Genomic DNA, 19,414 nt, shown 5'->3' on the forward strand with positions numbered 1-19,414 from the left:
GGCTGTTCCTGCCACCATGCCTTTGCTTACCATCATGGCCTCTGGCCCTCTGAGACCTAAGCTTTCTTTTAGGACTCAGTTGCCTTGGTCAAGGTGTTTGGTCAAAGCAATAGACTAGAACAGTAAATAAATTTTAATTTTTAAAAAGAAAGAAATCATTATTTAAAAAGTGTATTCTAAAAGGAGATAAGCTCTTTATGAAGTTGTTCTATAAATGGACACCAACAGATCTCTTAAAATGCTAACCACATCTGCAGGAACAGACATCAAACTGCTAGCAGGACTGAGAGGAAGTCTGTGGGGTGGGTTTCCACCTCTAACCTAATTCTACGTGTCTACAACTGTTGTAACCAGCATACGTTACTTGTGTACTAGAGGAAAGGGGGTCTGCTCTGGAGTATTATGTCCATCCGTATCTTCCTAAACCGCTAACTCCTTCAGTTGTGATACCAGACCTAGAAGCACAAACCATTTTTCCTGAAGCCCTGGAGGCACCAGGTATCCCCTTCCCACTGCAGTCTTCCTCCTCTCCATTTCCTTCCCTCTGCCCATCTCTTCACCTCAGCAGCTTCAGGACACTTTGACATGATACACCAGGAAACTCTGTGTTCCCTGATGGCTGTGCGCCTCCACAGCAGAACAAAGCCCCTACACATCCCTGGGGTGGAGTGAGAACTGGAGTCAGAAGGAGGGGCAAAAGCACGTATGTTTTAGACACACCACTTCAGCCTCAAGTCCACTTTCGAAAACCAATTGGCCAGTACTAATAAATCAGATGAGCAACTATGTTCCAAATGTGATGGGTTTATTTCACTCTGATGCAAAACCAAAGACTTCACTACAGCAGAGACCGCTAGAACCAAAGGTCATGGAAAAGTGGGACATGCAGGACGTGATGTACAAACTGGGGAGTCAGATCCTTTGCTTTAACATGACACTATGTTGTTGCTGAGGAACATATTTAAATTAACACTGCAGAACTCAACTGAAATGTGGCACAAACATGACAATCTCCAGGCATGCCTTCAAGGACCTCTCTTAGGATGGATTTGTAATCTCTAGACTTCAGTGTGGGAAGGATTACAATTCTTTGGAAGAATAAAAAGTTCACACTTTTGAAATTTCACAGAATTTTAAGGCCAAAACATAGTGGGTTCACTTCTCTTCACTTCCAGGGACAAATGATGTTCTACTCAAAACCACATTAAGCTTCCAGTTCAAATCCCAATCCAACCTTGTGACCTCCTGCATTGAAGTTCTTCCCATCTATTAAAGCTGACAGGGTCAGTTTGACTCCTAGGAAGAAGAAATTACCACATTATTTGCAGTCAGAATGGTACTCAGACGTAAATAGTCTAGAAATAATGGATCTGAATCAACGGCATGGAGTATGGGTAGGCCTAAGCTATACTACACTGGCACAGGTCGTCTAGTCTGCTGACCTGTGCTGAGCAGAGCACAGGGAAGAAAAACTATCTGGAGTCTGGAGTTCGAGATTAAGAATAATGGAGAGGGTTGGGGATTTAGCTCAGTGGTAGAGCAAGCGCAAGGCCCTGGGTTCAATCCCCAGCTCAAAAAAATAATAATAATAATGGGGAGTTGGGGGGGGGGGGCGTGGAGAACCTGGAGAGATGGCTCGGTGGTTAAGAGCACTGGCTACTCTTTCAGAGGACCTGGGTTTGATTCCCAGCACCCACATGGCAGCTCACAACTGTCCATAACTCCAGGATTCGACACCCTCACACAGACATACATGCAGACAAAACACCAATTTAAAAAAAAAAAAAAAAAAAGAGGGGGGGACAAGCCAACTTCAAGGGCTGTGACGAAAGCACAGTTAGAAATATACACTAGAGCCTTGCCCCACTTCCCTTCACCTGCATGACTAGCTACTACAGAGGCCTGATCAACCACAGGGATTGTCTAAGTTTCCCCTTTTGTATTCATTTTGTTGTTGTTACTTTCTACTCTGACCCTCCACTAATTCATTCTTTTTTACATACCTGGTCGGAGGGTCTGCGTATAACCCAGTCCAATTAAACTGGCATTATTTACTTTGGCCTACAATTAAGAGAAGAAAGTAAAAGCAGTTATAAAATAACTTCACATCATTCCAATGCAAAAACTGCTTCATGCACAAGGTTTCTAAAAGTAAAAGCATACTGGAGCTTAAACTAGAATTACTAAAGCTGGAAAAAAAAATAAAGATAAATTTTTTAAGAAATCAATAGGACTGATAGGAATTGTAGGTAATATGAAAATGTATGCTTTGAAGGACTTAAAACAGATTTTCAAGCACATTGTGACCCAGCACCTCTACATACTGAATTTTGTTATTTTGAGAGTCTAAGTAGCCCTGACTATCCTGGAACTATGTATACCAGAATATCTTTGAACTCACAGAGGTCTGCCAGCCTCTGCCTCCCAAGTGCTGGGAATAAAGGTGTGCAGCACCATGCCTGGCCTGTACTGAATTCTTTAAGATGCCAATTCCCAACCTCTGCCAGTGATTACAGCATGAACTCTGCTGTCATAAAACCAGATCTGAATTCATATTTTGACACTACTGCCTACTGTGACACTGACCTAGTTTCCAGGGTTGTCTGTAAACAGGAATGAGGCTCTCTCTCTTCACCACACAGAACAGTTATGAGAATTACATGGGGTAATACACGTAAAGCCTCATATGCAGAGCTCAACTAAGAATATATTGAGGCCAAAGGTCTGACAACAGCCAACAGGGGAGAAATCAGGACTAGAACCCCCATTTCCTGCCTTAGACATAATGACCTTCCCAGTACGTGAGTGAGGTCATGAGGTTAGTAAAGAGCATGCAAACTGTAACGGCACTACAGCATGCATTTACAGCTGGGAGCCAATCCAAAAGCACATTCTTACAGATAGAGAAGTTTTACAATCCAGCTTATATTTAGCAGCGATGCCAAAACGAGTGTTGTTACTGCCAGCTGTCCATGCCAGGTTTATTGACGTTTCAATCTTCTCATTAACTTTCTGATAGATAGAGCCTCCAAATTCAGTACTATCATTCCTGTTTTCACGATGTAAAAAAAAAATCATAAAGTTTGAATCATTGACTGTTAAGACATGGAAACAAATTCTACAACTATCTAAACATAAATTCAACCGTGCAACTTTGGAGTCTAGCAAAATTCTACAATACAAATGACTATTAAACAAGAAATAAAACCAACCTATGAAATATCTCAGAGCCTAATTAAAGCACAGTAGCAGCTGATTCGTTTACTTAACTCTTCTACATAATATAAATTTCTTAAGACACAATTCACCTATGTTCAAAGGCATACACCTCAGGTAAGTATATAGTCTATAGGTATCTTTTATGGAATTTAGAAACTGTAACCTATAACCTCTCTTTTATAGGTTTTAGGTCCATAAAGACTGTGGAAAGAGGTTAAACTACAGGAATAAAGACATACTAGCTTTTACAATCTGTACACCCACAGAATGAGAAAACACTTTCCACACAATACCCAGGAGCACTGCTCCAGATAGAAGAAACCCATGGCTCTTTGAAGCATACCATGGTTTCCTAACAACAGTGTTCTGATACCATTGTCTCTATTCGAGTATCCCATGAAAAGCAACACCTCAGAAACACACAGCTCATTCCAGCCTGAAATCCCAGCACTGGAAGGTACTAGCAGAAGGTCAGCCAATGCTATACAGTGAGTTTGAGGCTAGGCTGATCTACATGAGATCCTGTCTTAAAACACCAAAAAACTAAATATATTGTAAGTCAAAGTTCAGGCTGATTCAGCCAACACTGAAATCCAGAATTATTTTGAGATCCCTATTATTTCTGAATGCAGTAGAGGGAGTAACTAGGTTCTAACCAAAAATGCATGAAAATCTCCACAAAGAATTACCAAAGGAGTTTCAGGACATTCAAATTATTTGGTGATTGTTCTTAAGTGTTCCAAACATCTGCTTCCAGATACAGTCAAAATAGGTAAAAAGTAACAGTGGCCGGGCGGTGGTGGCACATGCCTTTAACCCCAGCACTCGGGAGGCAGAGCCAGGTGGATCTCTGTGAGTTCAAGGCCAGCCTGGGCTACCAAGTGAGTCCCAGGAAAGGTGCAAAGCTACACAGAGAAACCCTGTCTCAAAAAACCAAAAAACCAAAAAAAAAAAAAAAGTAACAGTGAAGTGTACATATGCATTGGGCTGTCTTCATTAAGTTGTTCTTTTACAGATTCAAAAACATCCCAAAGTTTGAGGTCAAAGCTGACAGCAACGACTAAGAGCAGCATATCATGATGTACTCAGTTCATGAACTTCCTAACAATGAATGCACTGCTAACTATGAAAATGTACAGCAGGACTGGTATCCACCAAGCAATTTTAACTTTTAATCACTTTTAACCTTCTTATCATGTAACAGCTACTACCTCTCAGGGGAACAGCACTTGCACTAAAGATAATTATAAACACTCACACATGAGTATGCAGTTGGAAGTCTGCAGCCTTGTAACCAAGAGCAAAATTATTCTGAGACAATTTGGATTTGGCTGTGTCAAAACTCATCTGATAGCCAGCAAGCCAACCTTCAAAGGCCAACACAGCCCAGCCATAGATGGTCGGTCCAGAAAAATCTATATCAATGTTACTGCCAATACTAAAACAATCACGTTTAAATGAGGCCTTTAATTTCCCGCTCTTCTTTCTGTAAAAACAAACAATACAATTAAACAATGTGAGTCTACTATTTCCAGTGATTTATAATGTAAGACCCTCTCTAAAGGTAAATACTGTTTTGGTAGATGACATAATATATGGGAAAATGTTTCAAATGACTTAACTCTACAAATACAACTCTGTTAGGATTAAACTATATGTCAACAGTTATGATGGTACACTCCTTTAATACTGGCATCTGCGAAATAGAGGCAGGTAGATCTCTGTGAGTTCCAGGAGAGCCAGGGCTACACAAAGAAACTCTGTTTAAAAAAATATAGATATAGATATAGATATAGATATAGATATAGATATAGGAAATGTTTATGCCATTATGTATTCCTCACCATGAGTTGAAATAATAAAAATATTTTATGATTAATCTCATAAAGGCATGAATAAATCACTAGAGTTAACAGATATGAACATTGTTTTGATGTTCTGCTACACAGCAGGGTCACTATGCATAAAGTACTATATGTTTCAAAAACAATGCAAAGGTTTTAAATTTGCTTTCCACTCAAAGAAATGATAAATGCTTAATGAGATAGACTTACCCTAGTTGATTAATGTATACACATATTCAAACATTACATATTATCCCACAGATATATACAATTTTATCAAAAAATAAAGTCCATAAGTAGTAAAATATTTCACTGCCCAAACAATGATCTGAAGATACATATAAATATATATACATATTTATATATATATATAAATATACACAGAGACACATGAGAAATAAAGTATCTTTAAATATTTTCAAGTTATAAAAGTAACACCAAAACACATTACTAACCTATTAGTAGTATTTCTAATAAAATACACTTATTTGTTGTTTGTTGTAGACGTCTCAATAAGTAGCCCCGGTTATCCTGGAACTTGAGGAGATCCACCTGCCTGTCTCCAGAATGCTGGGACTAAAAGTGTGTACCAACATATCCAGCAGAAATATATTTTTAATAACAATGCTGAATATTCAGAATTAGTTCTAAATAACCTTTGTCTATTAGTTCCAAATAGTCCTCACAAGGCTTTTAAGAGAATATTTGTTCTAAAAATATTTAAAGCATGTGAAGAAGGGACAGACCCATTGTATGTCTAAGAACAAATTCCTCTGCATTTATCTGCACTTCTGCCTTCAGATAGCAGAAACTAGGTTGAGCAGGTAAGTGACATGATGGGAAGCAGACTAAGCCTAGAGGACTTTCAAGGCTTAGAAATTAAGAGAGCAGCACAACCTCTCACCCTGGTCCCTTACAATCAGTAGATTACACGTGCCATACCCATTAGTCTTTCAATAGACAGAACTATGGTCTCAGACCTTCCAATTCCTAAGCTAGTTATGCCTGTTTAAACTTCTTTACTGACAATGTTGCACTGCCTTGGGGAGCTCTTTCTTTAAAGACATGCAAAAGTATTCTAGCATTGCTAAAACAAGTGCCTGGTTTCGCCCTGCCCTGGCCCCACAGTTCCCATTTCACATTTCCAATGCTAAAGCTCTAGGCCTTCAAAAGGAAATCAGAAAAAAAAAAGAGTTTGGATAATTACCCTGTGTTTGGTACAAATATGGTATCAAGAGTCAGTTTCAACCCTTCCGCCAACTGTAAAACAAAAATTTGTTGTCAATTAACAATTTTCTATTCTTTAGCTAAAAAAGCCAATTCTAAGCTTCCTCCCACTTTCTCTTTAATAATGAAGTCATTAGAGAACACTAGATAGCAAATTATATAATAAATTACCCCCCATCTTTTTTTTCTTTTTCCAAGACAGGGTTTCTCTGTGTAGCCCTGGCTGTCCTGGATCTCCCTCTATTAGACTAGGTCAGTCTTGAACTCAGAGATCCACCTGCCCCTCCCCACCCACAGTGCTGGGATTAAAGGCATGCACTACCACTCTCCGGCTTTTATGTTCTATCTTTCTTCATCCCCTTAACTCCTCCCTTCAAGCCCTCCCCTCCTCCCTGGTTCTCTTCTTAAAATATAAATTAAGCTGGTTATGGTAGCATGTCCCTATAATCTAAGCTACTCAGGAGGACAAGACAGAAAACCTTAAGCCCAAAAGTTTACAACCAGCCTGAGTGACATAATGAGGACCCCATCTCAAACATTTTAAAAAAGTGCCAGGCATTGTGGCATATGGGAGACAGAGGCAGATGGATCTCTGTGAGTTTGAGACCAGCCTGGTCTACAAAGCGAGTTCCAGGACAGCCAGTGCTATGCAGAGAAACCCTATCTCAAAAAAAAAAAAAAAATTAAATTAAATTAAATTAAAAAAAAAAAAAAGGGCTGGAGAGATGGCTCAGAGGTTAAGAACACTGAATGTTCTTCCAAAGGTCCTGAGTTCAATTCCCAGCAACCACATGGTGGCTCACAGCCATCTGTAATGAGATCTGGTGCCCTCTTCTGGCCTGCAGGCATACATGTAGACAGAACACTGTATACATAATAAATAAAGAAAATCTTTAAAAAAAATTTTTTTAAAGGTTAAAATGTATAGGACAAATCCTGATACATTAAAAAACATAAATTATTGTCAAAAAAGAATTACTACAACAATGTAACAAAATAATCTTGCTATTCTCTTGAAATAACTATAAGATAACCTGACACTTAATAAACCAACTTCTTTAGCTGTACCTCTTTATATGTGCCAATACACATAGATGTACCTTGAGAACTCAGCTGGGAATGGGGCACACTCTTGTAATTCCTGCACAGGCAGAAAAATCAGGAGTTCAAGGTCAACCTCAGCTACAAAGGGAGTTTTGAGGCCAGCTTAGATTACAAAGAAAAATGTAGTGCCCTGTACACAGTGGGTATCTAACAAAAATCAGCTAATTGGTTTTCTCCTTGAAAACATTTAAAAAATTTAGTAACATTTCTGTGCAGCTAATTTTGTAAAGATTACAAAAGTAAACTGAATTTCCAAGAGAGTCTGTCCTACTTAGGAGAGGATTACTGTGTGACACAATTCACTAATCAGAACAAAGACGCAGTGTGCATTTCCAGAAATGTTAAAACAAGCCAAGAAAAGAAATAAAAAAAGAGAAAATATGGTAGAAGACATTGTAAAAATCCCACTCAGATTATATTTGGAGTTTGTCCAATTTTTTAAAGATTTTATTATTTTTAATCATGTGTATTTGTGTGTGCTTGTGTAGGAGTGTATACGCACACACAAACACACACAAACACACACACACACACACACACACACACACACACACACACACACACACACACACGGGTCAGGGCTTGTGGGGCCAGAGCTATTAGATCCCCTGAAGCTGGAGTTACAGGTGACTATGAGCCACCTGACAAGACTCTGGGAACTGAACTCATGTCCTCTGTAAGACCAGTAGGTGCTCTTAGCAGCTAAGCCATCTCTCCAGCCCATCATCCCAGTCATGCTCATTATTGGATGTGAAAGAGATATTAAACCTACAGATAACATCTACTGCCTTTTTTTTTTTTTTTACCTTATTCTCCCAAGAGATTTCTGTCCCGAGAGTATTGTCTGTATTCCACTTTTGGGTGAAGGTGAGTCCGTAGTCACAGACCTTATACTTGGTCTCTAGGTTGCCTGATGCTTTCCCTGTATCAGTATAAGCATGACCTGAAGTAGAAAATTCCTGGTAAACAAGAGAAAATAATTATTTTAAGATTATCTTACCAAATAGAAACCATTCATTTCAGAAAACCGTGTTCAGTGCATTAGAAACCAATATAATTTCCTTTTTACCACCTCCTGCTTTCTTTCTGTTTCTAACCAGGTTTAGAACTTTCGATTATTCCTCCCTTCTTATTGATATTTACTATTCCATACATCCTTTTTTAATGGTCATATTAAATTCTTAACTTTAAAAGAAAAATATCTCTGCTAGAAATAAATGTCTTTATTAAAAAGGCAAAAATACTGATTTTTGAAGAATTTCACTTTCATGGCCTAAGATTACTATCAATTCTCTATAAAACTTGTCAAACAGTAAATTTAAAGATGCTTAAAAATCTATAAACAATACCTCCCACATTCTCTGTTTATAGTGAACAGTTTAGTACTTTGTGACTGGGATGTGGAGGTATGGAGGTAAGGAGGGGGTGCTGGGAATGGGGTACGTGGTGGGGGTAGGGAGGGGGTGCTGGAAATGGAACCCAAGGCCCTGCCCACATCTCTATTGCTAAACCTCAATCTATTGTTTTATCTATGACTTATTTTTACTTTATGTGTATATATGAGTGCCTACATGTATGTATGTGTTCTATGTGCACGCCTACTGCTCATCAAGACCAGAAAGGGGATTGGATTCACTGGAACTAAAGTTATAGGCAGTTGTATACTGCATGTGGGTACGAGGATCCAAACCTGGGTCCTTTGCAAGGACAGCAAGTACTTTTAACTGCCAAGCCATCTCTCCAGCCCCAGCTACTGTTTTTTAGAAATGTATTTTCATGGTCTTGTGAAGTAGCTTAATGGTAAAGTGCTTGCCTAGTGTGCTCAAGGCCCTGGGTTCCATTCCAGCACTGCAAAAGAAAAAATACATTTAAAATAAACTTGATCATTTTCAACTATATACTGACACAGCATTATGTATATTTACATGTTGTGAAACATGAATACTTCAGCCACAAAACTATATCTGTAAAACTTTCACCATAAACTCTTTCAAACAACATCAAAATTATCTACTCATTTTCACAGTAAAACAGAATTTAAAATACCCTTTCCTCCTTCTCCACCCGGCCTACCCGCTAAAGTACAAAATAATCACTATGAATGCCGTAAGTATATCTCCTTCCAACTTAAATGTCCTTTCCACCACATTAGCAAGCAATTAGGAAAAGACCTTCTTCTAGGGGTAAGCAAATGGTCAAAAGCTGTCACTGACAATCTGTGACTGTCAAGAAAGAAACTTACTGCCTGATCCTGTTTCAAGGAGTATTTCTGAAATCTGGCCAGCAGCAATGAAAGGTTACCCTTCGTAAACAGTTCTGTTTCACTGTCGGCACCAGGAATCCTCCCTCTAGCCCTAACTCAAGATCTAGACAGAAGAAACCACTGGGAGGCTATGATGTTTATTAACACTACAGAGAAAGCTTCCAAAATGAAAGCTATGTCCACTTAGGGCAAGGCCTTAAAAACAATACAGCACAAGCCGTGTTTAACAGCTCAGGTTAATTCCTTAATGTAAAACTGTTGCTTTTAATAATAAATCTAACTGTCTCATCCTGTAATTTTTACATTTACTTTTCAAAAATGACAAATACAGCCAATGTAAATATTTTGGCGTCATTCCACGTCTTCCTTCCATCTCTTAGTCTGAAGCTCTCTCTACGAGAATCTAAAGGACCAGAAACACAAATTCAAAGGGAAGCTACAACCATTCTAAGCTGAAGTCCAGATACTGCCTCAGTTTGGGCCTAATTTGACAGTTCAGTCAAGTGAGTATAAAATCCATTTACAACATGAAAATGGCATCTTAAGCTATGTATTTAATGCTAGTAAGCAACACAGAGAAAGGTCACTGTAAAACAGAACCTGAGAAATGCACAACAGAGGATGAAATGTATCCTAAATGAGACAAAAGCAGCCACAGAACAAGCACACAAGGTTCTTTCTCACCATCTGATGCACATCGCCACCGCAGCAGCATGGAAGGGAGAGAAAGGTATAGTTAACTTTTCCAATACAATCTGAACTTCTGAAAATTCTATTTCAACAGAGCCATATGCACACTAGCCTCCTTAGCAAGGCAGGTCATACATACGTTCATTCATTCATGACCGAGAAACCCAGGGAAAGTGACAGGACAAACCACAGCTGTGCAGAGTTCAATGCAGAATATCATAAGTTCACACACCTTCTAATTAAACAATTATATTCATAAATAAAACTTGCATGGGTTTGAATAAGCAAGCACCAATTAAAGATGTGGCCTGTAACACTAAATCAGAGAATAAGGTGAATTAAAAGTTCACCTGGGTGATAGTCAATGTTGTAGAGCTTGGCTAGCATGCACAAGGCCCTGGGTACCCAGTACCAAAAAAAAAAAAAAAAAGAAAGGAAGGAAGGAAGAAAAGAAAAAGCTAACCCACTAGGTTCAGTGGCATAGGCTTGCCATCTGTCACCTAGAAGGCTGAGGGAGGAGGGTTGAAAGTTCAAGGCCTGTCTGGGATACAAGGTATGTTCAAGGACAATACGGGTACTTGGTAAAACCCTGCTCAAAAAAAAAAAAAGACGGGGTGGGGGGTGGGGGGTCTAGGGATGTAACTCACTCACTGGTAGAGCACTTTCCTTGCATGCACGAGACCCTAGGTTCAATATGCAGTACCAGAAGAAAAAAAGTTAATCTATTTGCTGAGATTTATTGAATGTCTGGTTAATGACGTTTTGAAAAATATGTCAACATCTTGACTTCCAATAAAAAAGATTGGGCTGGGTGGTGGTGGCGGCAGCGCACGCCTTTAATCCCAGCACTTGGGAGACAGAACCAGGCAGATCTCTGTGAGTTCAAGGCCAAACTGGTCTACAGAGTGAGTTCCAGGACAGGCTCCAAAGCTACACAAAGAAATCCTATCTCTAAAACAACAACAAAAAAGACTGGAAGAGAAACAGTTAAAAAACAAAAAATAGGAGCTGGAAAGATGGCTCGGTGGCTAAGAGCACTGGCTGTTCTTCCAATGGACTATGGTTTGATTCCTAGCACCCACAAGGTGACTCACAACTGTCTGTAACTCCAGTCCCAAGGGATCTGACTCCTTCTTCTGGCTTCCTTGGGCACCAGGCACACATGTGGTACAGACATACATGCAGGCAAAATGCCCACACACATAAAATAAATTAATTCACTTCTAGAAACATAAAATAATCTCATATATGCACACATATAAAAATAAATTATATTTCTATATTTTGCATAAATCCATAATGAAAACACAGATTAAAATTAATTTATTTTGAGAAAATAAATAAAACTTGTATGACCCATTGGTTTCGGTACTCATACATATTTATGAAAGTACAAATATGATAGTATAAATATGATAGAAGTCAAAAATACACACTGTGTTTCACCTAAGGGTAGGATACCTGATACTCTAATGAAGATACACAAGGAATCCCCTGCCAAAGTTAACCTAATTGTCTATAGGCTTCACAGGTTCAAAGAACTCAGAGAAGGGTAAAGCTGTACGGCATACAACTGTGTCAAGAGGATGCTGTTTTTACACAACAGTAAACAGTTATTCTAAAATCAGTTCCCTTAAATTAGCACGCTTTATCTATTAGAAATATAGTAGGTACTCACCACTCCGCTACAAGACTTGGTTCTCAGATCTATTTTGACCATGCCAAACCCTAAAAACATTAAAAAACAAAGCAATATACAAAACTGAACTCTCGCTCCAGTTTTTAACTTAAAAAATATGAAAGTAATACATTATACATCCCATATGGAAAACACATGGTATTCTCATCAGATAAGAATTTGAAAAGAAGCCAGGCGGTGGTGGCGCACGCCTTTAATCCCAGCACTCGGGAGGCAGAACCAGGTGGATCTCTGTGAGTTCGAGGCCAGCCTGGACTACCAAGTGAGCTCCAGGAAAGGCACAAAGCTACACAGAAGAAACTCTGTCTCAAAAAACCAAAAAAAAAAAAAAAAAAAAAACCAAAAAAAAAAAAAAATCTTGATAAAGAATTTGAAAAGAAACTTAATTATAACAAAAGAAGTATAAATTTAGAAGGCCCTAAAAATGAATAAGCTCATACTTTTAAAATATATAAATGTATAAGTATGTATAAAATGTATAAAAATGAATAAACCCATACCTTTTTTAAAATGCACTATTTTACATACTAAAATTACTCAAAAATCTATGCTGTTGTGTGCATATATGTATATGCACATGTATATTTATGCATGTGTGTGTGTGTGTGTGTGTGTGTGTGTGTGTGTATGCAAGGTAAAAATATAATAAACATTAGAAAGAAAAAAATCAATGTGTATAGCACAGAAAAAATTAAAAACTTAAAATTTCAAAACTTAAAACATTTTCTACTTGTAAAAAATATAATATATTGTTACCAAAGAAATAAAAACATGACCTGTGCACTTTCATTAAAAATTGGTATATTACAAAGCATTCTATGGGTCAGGCGATGGTGGCTCATGTCTTTAATCCCAGCACTCAGGAGGCAGAGGCAGGCGGATCTCTGTGCATTCCAGGCCAGCCTGGTCTACACAGCATGTTCCAAACCAGCTAGGACTATGAAGGGAGACCCTGTCTCAAGAAAAAAAAAATTATAGAGAGGCAATAAGCACTTTAATCATACAAAGAACTAGTGAAATGGGCATAAATATTACAGGTGGATGCTACTTCATATTACAAATATTAGATATGTTTATGCATGTGTGTGTATATGTATAATAACTGCTCTCTTTTTTTTTTGGTTTTTCAAGACAGGGTTTCTCTGTGTAGCTTTGCGCCTTTCCTGGAACTCACTTTGTAGACCAGGCTGGCCTCGAACTCACAGAGATCTGCTTGGCTCTGCCTCCCAAGTGCTGGGATTAAAGGTGTGCGCCACCACCGCCCGGCAATAACTGCTCTTATTGTTTGTAAAGGAGCCTAATGAATGAAAGATAAGAGGTTATTAATAGCTCTTAATATTTGTGATGTAGATTAATGGTCACTTAATCTTATTTTACTAACATAGTATCTTACACACTTTATCAACTGAGCTATTCCCCAGCCTACAAAGCAAAAAATTTAAGGATCTGTAAAAACATGCAACTAAATCCTCAGAACTCATCACTAATCCTAACCCAACATAAAAATTTACCATTGCATACTTACCATACCCTTTGTTAAAGACATCCTTGGCAGCCTTTCCTAGGTCACAGTAAGTTGGTGTGTTACACATATCTTAAAAATAAAGACAAGAGAGTAACCATTTAGTACCTTCACTTCTAACTCTTCTTTCATCCTGAAAAGACATTTTTCTTCCTTTGCATCACTAACACTAATACTCTAATGTAACCAAAATTCAAAGAAGGTATTCGGCTCCTCAGACTAGAAAATAAGAGCTTCCTCAGAGATTCAGAGTTTCTTTTTAATTGTATTTCAAAGGAAACAAAGTTCTTACAGGTTTATCTTTTCTATGTATGTATTTGACTGGGGGTACGCATTTGTGCAGGCACACATGCATGTGTCTTGTTCCTCAGGTGCCATTCATGATTTTTGGTTTTGGGTTTTTTTGTTTTGTTTTGTTTTCTCAAGACAGGGTTTCTGTGTAGTTTTGGAGCCTGTCCTAGATCTCGCTCTGTAGACTAAGCTGGCCTTGAACACACAAAGATCCACCTGCCTCTGCCTCCCAAGTGCTGGGATTAAAGGCATGCACCACTGCCACCAAGCTACATTCATGATTTTTTGGGACAGGGTCTATCACTGGTCTGTAACTGAGCTACCTAGCTAGGCAGAGCCCCAAGGTCCTTCTGCTTGTCTCCACCTCCCCAAGGCTGCCATTACAAATACACACCACTATGCTTGGCCTTTTCACATGGGTTTTGGAAATCAAACTCAGATCCTCATGACTGTGTACTTTACCAACTGAACTATATTCCCCAGACCACAAAGGGAAATTTTTAAGGAAATGTAAAAACATTAGATTAAATATCAGGGTTGAGCTGTGAGGGCCTAGGTTTAATCCCAATTCCACACCCCACAGGAATAAAAAAAAAGTATACTGGCACACACCTCTCATCTCAGCCCAGCTGTTAAAGCAGAATAGAACAAGTTCAAGGACAGTCTAAGAAACTTATGGAAACTCTGTCTCAAAAAAAAAAGGTGGGGGAGAGAAAGGTTTAGAAACGTTCAAGGTTTTCATATTTTGCTGCTCCGAAATTCAGTTCCTAAAAGAGCCCTGATGGCTGAAGCCTGCAATCCCAGATACTGAGGAGAGTGAAGCAGAAGGATCACAGGGTTAGCCCATCCTGAACCACAAAATGAGTTCAAGCTGGCCTAGGCAACTTAGTCAAAGATAAGAAGGAAAATTAAAAAGAGACCTGGGAACATCAGTAACAGTAGAACATCTGCCTAGCACAGAGGCACCCAGGTTCAATCCCAGAACTACAACCACACTAAAAAAAGCTTCACCAGGACTGGAGAAATAGCTCACCAGTTAAGAACACTAGCTGTTTTTCCAAAGACCAGAGGTTCAATTCCCAGCATCCACATGGCATCTCACATCATCTTTAACGCCAGTTCCAGGGGACATGGTGCCCTTTTATGGCTTCTACATGCACTGCACACATGTGGTGCACAGACATGCATGTAGGCAAAACATTCATACACATAAAACCATAAAAAAATTTAAAAATGAAAGTAATTTCTTAAATGCCTTTGAAGCTGGGTGTGGTGGTACATGCCTTTAATCTCAGCTCTCAGGAGGTAGAGAAAAGCAGTGAGATCAAGGCCAGCCTTATCTACAGAGGATTCCAGTCCAATAAGAGCCACATAGTGAAATCCTGTCTCAAAACAAAATTTAAAAATAAAATAAGAAGGCTTCAAGAGATTGAACCAGGTGCCTCAACAGACTAGAACAGGAGGACTTCAAATCCAAAGTCAGTCTGGGCTATAAGATCCTATCTCAAAAAAACAAAAAACAAAAAAAACAAAAAAACTCCTACTAACTGGGTGAGGGGTGGGGGGGTGCGCACTTTAATCCCAGCACTCGGGAGGCAGAGGCAGGCGGATCTCTGTGAGTTCAAGGCCAGCCTGGTCTACAGAGTGAGATCCAGGACAGGCCCCAAAACTACATGGAGAAACCCTATCTCCAAAAAAAAAACCCCACCTAGTAAGGCTGGAGTGGCTCAGCAGTTAAGAGCACAGGTCAGGCAGCCCGCCACCTACAACTCCAGTCCTAGGGGATCTGACACCTTCTTTTAGCCCCTGCAAGCATCTGCACACACTTGACATACACACATACAAACACACACTATAAATAAAAATATTTTTAAACCTACTAAATTAAATATACTCTTCCAGAACATAGCCTTTTCCAAAGCTTTTTTAAAAATATTGTAATTTTACCATTAACCAGAAAGAGTTATGTAACCTGCTTAGCAAAATTAGGTGTGAATTTTGAAATTAAAACCTTTGAAAATCCAAGGTGCTTTGACTTTGTATCTTGCCTACTCATTATTCATCCAGCTTTTGTAAAAAGCCACTAAGACCCTCATACTGAAATCTCAGTGAATATACCCTCCCTAGCCTCTTCACAGCAAACCCCTGAAGCAGTTTCTGCTGTCTCCCTGTTAAAGACTCAGAAGCTGAGCTTAAGCAACCATGGAACTACCTCAAAAAAGCCCATTAGCAAGACTTTATGATCCCAGAAAATTCCAGAGTACCAGTCAGTTTCCAGGCATGTTCCACCTGGGGGACACATGCAGCCAAAGACAGCCATGGATGTGGCCAACTACCTACAAAAAGTAAACACTAAAACAAGAGATTTGGGGCTGGTAAGACAGAGTTAAGGCACTAACTGCCAAGACTCATGACCTGAGTTCTGTCCCTCACACTTACATGGTGGAAGGAAAGAACCAACTCCACACGTTGTCCTCCAATCTCCACAATCAGGCAGTGGTGTGAACACATCTACACATACAAATCCACTAGTTCTCTAATTTGGGACTGGTAAGATGCCTGAACAAGTAAAGGTCTTTGCCACCAAACCTAACAATCTCATTCTGACGGCAGGAACACACATGGTGGATAGAATGAACTCCCCAAGTCATCCTCTGACCATCACACATGGAAGCAAAAGCATGCAGAAACACACACACACTATATAAATATAAATATATAAACATATAAACATATATATATATATATATATATATATATATATATATATATATATATATATATATATATATATATATAAAATAAAACATAGGCTGGGCATGGTGACACACAACTTCAACCCCAGTACTTGGAATCAGAGACAGACACAATCTGTAAGTTTGAAGCAAGGCAGGGAGCGCTACACAGTGAAACACTGTATCAAAAAAAGGGAGGGGCGGTTTTGTTTGTTTGTTTTTTATTTGTAAGTTGCCTGCATGGTTCTTGAGCATGACTTTTCTAGATGACAAAGTTGTTGGGCATGAATTTTGTAGATGAAGCTGTGTAACAATGTCAGCAGGTTGAAGACATCTGCAAATTACATCACTATGCCTGAACTATGGGCACTTCACAAATCCTTCAACTAAATAACTTGTGTATTTATACTAAGTCACTATGCCTGAACTATGGGCACTTCACAAATCCTTCAACTAAATAACTTGTGTATTTATACTAAGTCACTATGCCTGAACTATGGGCACTTCACAAATCCTTCAACTAAATAACCTGTGTATTTATACTAAGTCCAACTCTTGTTTGTTTTGTTGTTGTTTTTAAAGAATACGGTGTTTAATTTCATCTGAACTCCCAACAATGAATCCAAAGATACACATCTTCCTGCACATTAACATGAATCAAGGTCTTTACCATCAGATACTGGTTCGTGTCTTTTTTTTTTTTAAATTTATCTATTATGTATTATGTATACAGTGTTAGCCTACACGCCAGAAGGGGGCGCCAGACCCCATTACAGATGGTTGTGAGCCACCACGTGGTTGCTGGGAATTGAACTCAAGACCTCTGGAAGAGCAGCCAGTGCTCTTAACCGCTGAGCCATCACTGAGCCATCTCTCCAGTCCCCTAAGTCCAACTATTAATCTGAATTTCTGCTAGGCTGTTACTTTAACTAACAAAGCCTTAGTTTATAGCACAGGCTGGGATTATAGCCGTGTGCCACCATATTTAGCATGACTCATTTCCTTACCGGGAATTCACGTAAAAATTGTACCTGTCAAATACACACACTGTGACATAAAATTAAGAGGAAAGAACATGCCAAAAAATCATATATAAAGTCAGGGCAGGAAAGATGTCTCTATTGGCAAAGTGTCACACAAGCATGAGGAACTGAGTATGAATCGCCAGGGACGCACACAGCATTGGAGTAGGGGCAAGGCAGAGACAGGAGGAACCCTGGAGTCCACTGGTTAGCCAGCCTAGCCAAATGAGCTCTCAGTTCAGGGAAAAGACCTCTTCTCAAAAAAGAGAGCAATTAAAGAAAGTACCCAATATTTACTGGACTCCACATGCACACATGTGCACACAAACATGTACATACACCACATAAACAAGTCCACACGCACCCAAAAAAATTATAAAGAGAAAAGGGGGTGGCATATGAGTAAGGCACTTGTCTTACATAGATAAGGCCACGGGTTCTTCTATCTGAGGCACAAGCAAAAGGAAAAGTTAAAGAGTCAAGGCACATGATAGTGATGGTGTTCTGCATCAATCTATAATAAAATTACTCTATGCTACAGGGTTGAAAGTCTACTATGAGGGTAATGTGACAATTCCGGTAGTGATGTAAATTGTTTGCCATAATTCTGGGAGGGAGGTATAGAAATTCAGGTCTCACCTATTCAGACAGAAACGTTTAAAGTTTTAGGTCTTCATACTGGTCAGAGAGAAAATACACTAAAATGGTCAAAATGTCTACGTGCTAATTACAAGCTTTCGGCATTTTGATTGATTGTTTCTCAAAATCATCCCTTTGCAAAAGTCAAGTGGCCAGCTGAACTCGTGGATGCCGAAACCGTCCTTTATTCGGGCCCATGATTCTGATGGGAAATGCACTGCTAGTATGATCAAGCAAAAATGGAGAAAACACAGAGCCTCCATATTACTCGAAAGAGTGAAGCTACCACCTCGCATTTCTATTAGCTCCACAAAACAGATATGCACCATGCCCCAAGGCTGCATTCGACCCCGAGTGGAAAACAAAAGGCACGAACTAGACACAACAGCTTCTCTTTTGTTCCTTGTTTCTGCTTTTTAAGATGCATGAAGAGCATCCTCACTTCGGCCGTCGGGAGTGCAAGGCACGCCTGACAGATGCTGGGCACGTCAGAGAGGGAGGCGAGGGCAAGGTTGGGGTGTAGGTTTGGGGTTCCAGGACTCGTCCTCTCTAGAAACCGCCCTCCTTTCCAGCCTGGCCCCGGGCAGAACGCCAGTGCGCACGCCGGGCGCGGCGGAAGGTCGCGGCCCAGGGAGGCGACTCCCGCCCTCCGGCGGCCAGCAAGGTTCGGGCAGCGGGAGTCTTCCCCGGCTCGCCTCGCCCTAGGCCGGCGTCCCTCAGCTTCTCCTCCGCGGCCTCGGCTCGTCAGGCCCGCCGGCCCTCCGCCCACCCGGCCCGTGGCAGCGGCCGCCTCACCTACAACCCGAGGGTGGGCCCGGCCCGCTCCACCAAGGCAACGCTGAAGGTCTTCTCGCACCAACGCCGTCTGCGCCTGCGCGACCTCGCTCCCCGCCGCGCCTGCGCGCCCGTCGCCCCAGAGCGCGAGTGCGTGCGCGCGGTGCCGCGCCTGAGACCCGGCGCGCAGGGGGCGGCGGGGGACGCCTCCGCCAACTGTCCGGCTTCGCGCGCGCGTGCGCAGGAAGCCGCCGTGTGTCGTCGTGCCCACCCCCACCCCTCCCTCCCGGCAGGCGGGTGGCCGGCGGGGGTTGAGGAAAGGGACACAAAGCGCCTGGGAGGACCCGAGCGCTGGCCCGGAGGCGTGGGTTCTCGCGAGAACGTG

The 19,414-nt window shown here is 40.4% G+C and overlaps 1 protein-coding gene across 2 annotated transcripts; it reads right to left on the reverse strand.

Moving 5' to 3' along the window:
* Positions 1-784: 784 nt before the first annotated feature.
* Positions 785-19,183, reverse strand: Vdac3 (voltage dependent anion channel 3). 2 transcript variants are annotated; one of them, XM_036166803.1, is made up of 10 exons: positions 19,051-19,182; positions 13,572-13,640; positions 12,026-12,075; positions 10,342-10,344; positions 8,201-8,353; positions 6,271-6,323; positions 4,478-4,705; positions 2,899-3,049; positions 2,004-2,061; positions 785-1,296 (listed from the first exon to the last, which is right to left on the reverse strand). In XM_036166803.1, exons 2-10 carry the CDS (start codon positions 13,636-13,638, stop codon positions 1,205-1,207), a joined length of 855 nt encoding a protein of 284 aa, XP_036022696.1. In that variant the 5' UTR covers positions 13,639-13,640; positions 19,051-19,182; the 3' UTR covers positions 785-1,204. The 2 variants fall into 2 exon arrangements, with proteins under 2 accessions (XP_036022696.1, XP_036022697.1); XM_036166804.1 differs by lacking the exon at positions 10,342-10,344 and having other exon boundaries at positions 19,051-19,183.
* Positions 19,184-19,414: the final 231 nt, after the last annotated feature.

This window comes from Onychomys torridus, chromosome 17 (assembly GCF_903995425.1).
Source record: "Onychomys torridus chromosome 17, mOncTor1.1, whole genome shotgun sequence".
Lineage (NCBI taxonomy): Eukaryota > Metazoa > Chordata > Mammalia > Rodentia > Cricetidae > Onychomys > Onychomys torridus.